Here is a 7429-nt window from a genome sequence, read left to right as displayed (position 1 = left end):
GAAGATAAATAAATCTTTTTAGGTAATGCAAAACAAAACTTGATCTTCATGTTTGATAAAAAGCATCTGAAACGTCATTTAATTTACAAATCACACTAACTATGTGTTACAATAACAGTAACAAATCTGCATACATTTCAAATAGTTTTACTCTTTTCAAAACTCCTCATGATACTTCTTGTTTGAGGAGTCCACTACTATACCATTATTGCTCACAATTTAATCATGCTTTGAACGAGATTTTTGTTTACTGGAATTCTTTTGTTTGTAAGCTTACAGATTTTTACATCAAATGACACATCTAGGACTATCCTTTGCTACAAAGTTTTATGTCTCATGGAGATATTTTGACACTCATTTGGTGATATCCTTTTAGTTTGTAAAGCAACATTGTTATATTCTTACATAATTGATATATTCGTATCAATTTTTGATATTTAAACAGAACTTGAATCATGTTGTTACTAGAGTTTCACGCTATACAATTTTCAGACAGATGACCTATTTTCAGCCAGCATCCTACTCAATTTAAATGTTATGTGAGCAAGGCTTGAGTGACACTTCAGTGAGGAATAAATTGAAGGTAAGTAGATTTGTAATATTGATCTGAAGTTATTATACATAATAGTAACACATGTTGTTTTAATCATATGAGATAGACAGAGATACATATTAATACTTCTGAATACATAGAAAATGGATATAGAAAAATAAATTACACAATCATTTAATAAGTAATAATTAAGGACCAAAAAATCTAGTCAATAACTAAAGAGATAGTAAGAAATAATTTTCATTTTAAAATACAAACACAGAAGAATTTCAAAGGTACCTCTTAGGATAACCAAAAATCAAATTTTGTTTGGTATCGAATTATACAACAGAATCCCTGTATAACCCAAGTAAAAACTAAGTAATAATTCATTAAGTAAAGTCAATTTGAAACAGGCTTAGAAAAGTTTTACAATTTAATCGTTTAGTTTAATGGATATATCGTCTCATAATAGAGATAGAATCTTTAATCATGGCACCTGGTAAGTCCAATTGATGAATATATACACTTGTTGACCAAGTTTCAGACTCTAAATTTTTTGTCCACTGTAAGAGGTAGTATTCATATAAAATATATATAAACTTACTGTGTCCCATATTTGTAATTTGATTTGTTTACCATCAATAGTTATCATACGAGCGCCAAACTCTACACCTGTAAAAAAAGACATACCACAATTAGACAGCCAACACTTAAAGATTCAATTCAGGAACTTCTAAATGGATCTATAAGCTCATATTATCTGACACTAGTCTTTGCTAAAAACCAATTGTAAAACATCCATAATACACAATACATCCACAGCGACTAAGTAACCTGTCCATGCTTACATAACGCAAAATAAGGCTCAATGTTGAAGGGGTCATTTGGTACCATGGACTAGTGACCGGATCAGGATCGTTCCATATTTATAGGGGAACAAGTACCAGTATCAATAACAAAATCTTACCTATAGTGAGGTCATGTACTGGTTGAAATCTTTTATCTGTGAACTGTAATAACAGGCAGGATTTACCAACACCTGAAATATAAACCAATCAATGAGCCAACTGGAAGCTAACTGGTTGTCAACAAAATCAAAGTTGTGGCCAAGTACCACTGACAATGTACCATTGGGCCATTCCCTATCTCAGGCCTGTGAAAGGTTATTTCGAAGTTAAAATTAAGCCCTCTAAATGCTCAAAAGTCATTTTAAAGGCAGCCAAAATCCATTTGCCCTTAGTGATTCCCCTTTTTTTGTCAAATCTCTTAGGACTTGGGTGCTTTCTAACCTAGGATTTAATTTCAGTTTCCTCTGTCAATAGGATTAGGATTTGAAAAAGCATCTAGATAATTCTTTGGGTGTTAATTAAGTTAACCTGTGCTGGGCTCATATCCCTGTACTAACATGCATATAAGGGAACTCATTACACATGTCAGTTTCTAGAATAAAAAAAAAAAAGGACATAAACCCAATTTCGTACTAAGTACCGGTACAATAAAATTTGACATATTACACGAAACTAGTTTTATAGGGTTCAGATTATACAGTCATTAAAATAATCAATAGCATAACTGTAGTACTGGTATAAAGCTTATAATATTAGATACATTTTCTGTTATCTTAAACGGCTCAAACATCAATAAAAATCAAGATGTCTTTCAAACAAATTCAGACTGATCAAGTGGAAGCTTATACAAGAAGTAAATAAATGTATATATAGCATGTTTTAGAAATCTTTTTATCATGTATAAATTACACAATGTATTTAATAATAACAATTTTGCATACTATTCCTTTAATATACCCAGACTAGACCAGTTTATAACACAACAAAATAAGCCTCTTTAACATAAGGTTGTCTCCCACTACATTGTCCAATGTAATATTCATTGATTTCTTTATTTGACACAGAACAAAGACATACAAAATAGCAGCCATTATGGTGCTGGTTGATAATAGGCCTACATGTAATCAATTAACAATTTCAACATCTGTTCTAGTTATTCAAAATCAACAGGTGGTCCTTATCATTTTCATCAATTAAATATTAAGGTGCTGCAGGAATGCTTATAATTTGACAAACCAAACAAATTTGGAAGTCAATGAAATTGGGATGGGACTTGGAGAAAAGTCTCCATTACTATATTTTACATACGAGATATAAGATAAACATTATTTGAAAGTTATTTGACATAAAAGATAATTAAATTAGTTCTAGTTAATGTATAAGCTTACTGGTCAAAGAAATGACATCATTGCCAAATACAAATGTGACAATGTAAGGGTTTATTGTCATATTCTATAAATAGTGTTGGTCACAAGATATAAATAGATAGTCATGGACATAGATCAGCTTATCAAACTTCTTGACTATGACTAGCTTCATCTTTAGACCATAGAGACCATAGACTGGTAATACAAAATACAAAGATTTGATTTCCTACATGCCTCTCAGTCCCATCTTTCATCTAAATTTGCACTGAGATTATTTCTAATCGTGAACATCGAAGCTTAATAGGAGGTTGGGCATACCCAAAAATAATGATGGTTACATCCAACCATACTTGTTAGATTCTAACTCTTTCTGCAAATCTGAATACCACAAAAGGATAACGTGAACATAATGACTTTACAGAAATATAATTATGTTGCTTTATAAACCTATAGACCTTATAATATCCTTCAAAAAATATACATGCTTAGTCAATTAACAGATAAAAATTGTACCAGACACTCAAGCATTTACATTTGGGTGCATTCTAAAATCAATAAGCTTACATCAAGGACTTTTAACAAAGTGAGTGAACTTGATATAATTCACTACGGTATAAGAAATGAATTGGACACATATTGATTTCTTCTCTTTACCTATTTGATGCACAAAGCTATTTCTCTTGTGAACTGAATACATATAAACATGCCTTCATTGGCCTTTGTTAGGGAGTTTTCAAATGACAATTGCTAATAACTACGGCACATTATACACCATAATGGATTAGATTATAACTTGGAGCTCAACAAGTCAAATACTGAAAAAAAAAAACCTATTTTTCCTAATAATGACCAAATCTGAATTAGACACAAAAATCCTTTAAAGTAACCATTTACTTGATTGTGCATATTCTCAATTATACACTACAATGTGTTTTGTCATAAATTTAAAGTAGAGTGTTCTGATTACCAAGCCACTTATAAATTGAAGACCTGTATGAAAACTTGTGCCTCTGGGGTGTAACTACGTCTACGGTACCAAAATTTGAAACTGTCTATATCATTATATTATGGATAATCTCTACCACTTTGTTATCATGTGAATATATAGATGCTCTAACTATTCTTATATTGACCCTGTCTGCTGTGAAAATATCAATGCAAGATTTAAGTGAGAATGTAGGCTAGATTAAAGCTGTTACTGCACAAACTTGGTTAGAAGTCAGGGAGAGAAGCCATGCCATTGGCATTGTCATATCATCACTGAACTATCCATAAAGGGTTCAGACTTACTATAATAATGTGGATAATTGATTTCAAAGACCTAATTTTATTCATGTTACAAAAAGATTCACGTTTCAGCAAGTGTAACTTTTCCGGGCTTGATTCTGTTTCTCCTGGTTCTGTCAGTTCTGCCAATCTCAATCTGCCTTCTATCCGCCATTTTGAAATAAAATCGATCAGTTAGCGTGTAAAAAATGGCATATTTTCTTGGGTAAAGCCAAAAATTGCGTCATAAGTGTTTAGATTAAATGCTTAAATGTAACAATAAACATCTACTTACCCGTATCACCGATTATAATGTACTTGAATAAATAAGCGTAAGACATTTTGCGATGTTGTTGAGGGAATAATTTTCTGATTTGGTGATGTCAACGCTGCGTGACGTCACTACTTGACCCGGAAGTTTTTGTTATCACGTGCTCCGGAAGTTTCTTCGTAGTCAGAGGCGCCATATTAGAAAATATTCAATAAAAATGTTATGTCTTGACATGTTACAATTTTTTTCACATCACTCTTTTTCTGACAGTTTTAATCTGGCGTAGATCAGTATGTAATTAAATGTGGCGGTTTTAAAGTGAACATTTTGTAAGATGTGGTTTTGTAGATGTAGATCTAGACATTATTTTTTATTCTTTGCCAACATATCAAAAATGACAAAAATGTAAAACTGACAAGTTTGAAGTAGGCCTACATTCAAATGAAATGTAAACATTGGTTGCCCATCGGAATGTGAACTTGCCTGTCATATTAAAAAGAATGCAGAAGTTGTCAAAACGAGAACATATTCAGCATTACTCTCAGGATAGCAGGGTCATACATTATTATTATTATGATTAAAGTAAAGAATGTGACACACTGACTGGGTTTGGCAAAGTAGTGAGGACACTGAGTTGGAAATAGGCCTACATGGCAGTAGGTCTTTTAATCTGACATTTTTGGTATTTGTAGATAACATCTGCAGTATAGTAACAGTTTTAAGACACAATGCAGACATTGGATGTTTGCAAGAAAACTGGTGGTAAAATATGGCAGAGAAAACCTGTACCATCCAGTGACAATGGGTGAGGTCATGTTTTATTCTGTCAATTTTAGTATTGTTGTATTTAATTCACTCAATTGCCAAATACATATTCAGAAATTGATTGTAGTTTCATGAAAGTCTTTTTATGTTGTCAGTTAACATCTCGAGTGACAGTTAATGCACTATATTTTAGATTAATGGTGAAAATTAGCAATAATGTATCTGGTGCTTTATCAACCCCAGGTCGGAATGTCAGATTTCTACATTCCTCATTCAATAAAAATGGTGACAGTTTCTTAGCTGGAGATCATCAAGGCAATATCTTTATGTTTGATTTAGAAAGAAATAAGTGAGTATTTAAGATAAGGCCCCTAAGTTGTCAGAATTATCCGAAATCGTCAGTCGTATTTTATTTACCAGTCATTGTCTAAATTGCAATTTTTAAACTTGTTGCAAATTTCAGTCACAATTTACTGGAGTCAGTCACAATTACATTTGTGACCGACTTCGGGGTCTACTTTAGAATGATGACATAAATATATATACCAAAACATCATTGGCTATAGAAGGGCTCTCTTACTCTGGGGTGCCAAGATGACATATTCCATTGTAAAATTGCAATTATGTGTTATGGTGCTAATGGTCTACAGTGCCTACCACAGTACTTAGTAGAAACATGAATGTTAAAATAGACAATTTTGAAATGTACAGAGCAATTGTCTTTATTTTTTAAAGTGAATGCTGAAGAAGACAATTTTAAATTTGTTATAATATTTTATAGGTTTTCACTAATAGAGAAGTCTAGTCAACCTTGTACAGCTTTATGTTTTAATAACGCTAGAAAAACAGAGTTTTTAGTTGGTTTAGCTGATTATTCATTACAATGCTATGATACTGGTAAAATTTTGTTATTTCATACTTGTACAATCTTCGATTATTAGGTTAAATAAGATAGAAATAGAAAGAGTTGTTGTGTTTGTTAAATTGTACCCAGATAAGTCCAAAAAATCTTTTCTTGATTCCAGTTAGTTACAACTTATTTACTTAGTTTAAAACAAAGTGAAAGGTGTTTTAATAAATGTTTTGTTTTATTTGTAGTGAGCCAATCTGTGATATCTGTTATGAAAGGACATACAACAGCTATACATTCTATATCAATACATGCATCAGGAAAATATGCTTTAACCACATCCTCAGAGACAGCTCTACTCTGGGATCTAGATAACTTCTCATTACAGAAAAAACTCAGTAACAAAGAGGATGTACCCTTGTTGAAGGTTGGTTGCTTAGTTTGTGTATATAAACCAAATTCTTATCCTAAGCGATAACATTTAATATTTATTTCCTCAATATGCATAGAAACAGCTTGTAAAAGCACAATGCTTTTGTATCAGTGTATTGTCAAATTGAATTTGAAACTGTACTTTCTTGTTGCACGTGGTTGACAAGATCATGTGCATTAAAAACTTTAATCAGTGTTGTAGAGAGAAAAATTTGATAGCTGATATTATGAAATAACTATCAACAATAAGTAAATTGTATTTCAGGCCTTTTTCTTACCAATAAGTAATACAATTATAACCTGTTTTAAAGATGATTCTATATTTGGTTGGGAATCAGAAACATTGTCCTGTAAATATCAGCTACCAGTACCTGATGGAGATTCACCACATTATAAAGTTTTTGCTACAACCAGGTTTGTCTTCTGCTTCTCGGTTTGCTCACGAAGGTCATTAGTTATTTTTAAAAAGTCCAGATAATGAACATTGGAGTCTGGAGATGTACAAAAGGTCACAAGAACTTGATTATGCATTAAAGAGATTGTAAAGAGGTTTTCTAGCTTTTCTTATGTGTATCTGGGCGTTATGCTCAATTTTCATCATTCAAATTAGGAATCAAATGTTTAGAAATCCCTGCATTAGACTAGTCTTTTTTTTTGACATATTTTCTTCGATATTTAGAGATGGTAGACTGCTAGCTGCGGGTGGAAAAACAAGATTTATTCATCTATGGTCTCTCGATACAAGGCGTATATTACGTATTATAGAATTACCTAATAAAGTTACATCAGTTAAACAGTTAGAATTCTTACCAGATAGTTTTCAAACAGGTGTAGACCAGGTTAGATCATATAAAGATATGTCAATCAACAGTCAAAATTCAAAGGATACATTCATATTGTTTCCATACTCATGGGTATATACTTTCAGTTTCAACATTTCGGAAACCATCTTTTGACCAACATCTGCACCATTAACAGCATTTATATGCTTGTAGATTTAATTTGGATGTTGGTGTACTATGGGCAGGTTAAATTTAGATAATGAAGTACTGAAGTGATGACTGGCTTTTTGGCTACTTATGATGAAATAAGTTA

At 31.9% G+C, this 7429-nt stretch overlaps 2 protein-coding genes across 2 annotated transcripts in view; one reads left to right on the top strand and one right to left on the bottom strand.

Moving 5' to 3' along the window:
- LOTGIDRAFT_239338 (hypothetical protein) overlaps positions 1-4404 on the bottom strand; it is a 7653-nt gene extending 3249 nt beyond the window's left edge. The window contains exons 1-3 of the mRNA XM_009054748.1: positions 4312-4404; positions 1503-1574; positions 1139-1207 (exon numbers count right to left, since the gene is read on the bottom strand). Of these exons, the coding sequence (XP_009052996.1) occupies positions 1139-1207; positions 1503-1574; positions 4312-4357 (187 nt within the window). The 5' untranslated portion in view covers positions 4358-4404. The remainder of the gene's footprint in view (positions 1-1138; positions 1208-1502; positions 1575-4311) is intronic.
- A 611-nt stretch (positions 4405-5015) lies between these two features.
- LOTGIDRAFT_227074 (hypothetical protein) overlaps positions 5016-7429 on the top strand; it is a gene marked incomplete at both ends in the record, with an annotated part of 8942 nt that continues 6528 nt past the window's right edge. Inside the window, 7 exons of the mRNA XM_009054747.1 lie at positions 5016-5092; positions 5246-5401; positions 5834-5949; positions 6151-6329; positions 6600-6748; positions 7014-7173; positions 7263-7348. Of these exons, the coding sequence (XP_009052995.1) occupies positions 5016-5092; positions 5246-5401; positions 5834-5949; positions 6151-6329; positions 6600-6748; positions 7014-7173; positions 7263-7348 (923 nt within the window). The remainder of the gene's footprint in view (positions 5093-5245; positions 5402-5833; positions 5950-6150; positions 6330-6599; positions 6749-7013; positions 7174-7262; positions 7349-7429) is intronic.

The sequence above is a fragment of the Lottia gigantea genome, assembly GCF_000327385.1.
Source record: "Lottia gigantea unplaced genomic scaffold LOTGIsca_223, whole genome shotgun sequence".
NCBI lineage: Eukaryota > Metazoa > Mollusca > Gastropoda > Lottiidae > Lottia > Lottia gigantea.
The sequence above is the reverse complement of the archived record's forward strand: the minus strand, read 5'-3'. Positions and strand labels throughout refer to the sequence as shown.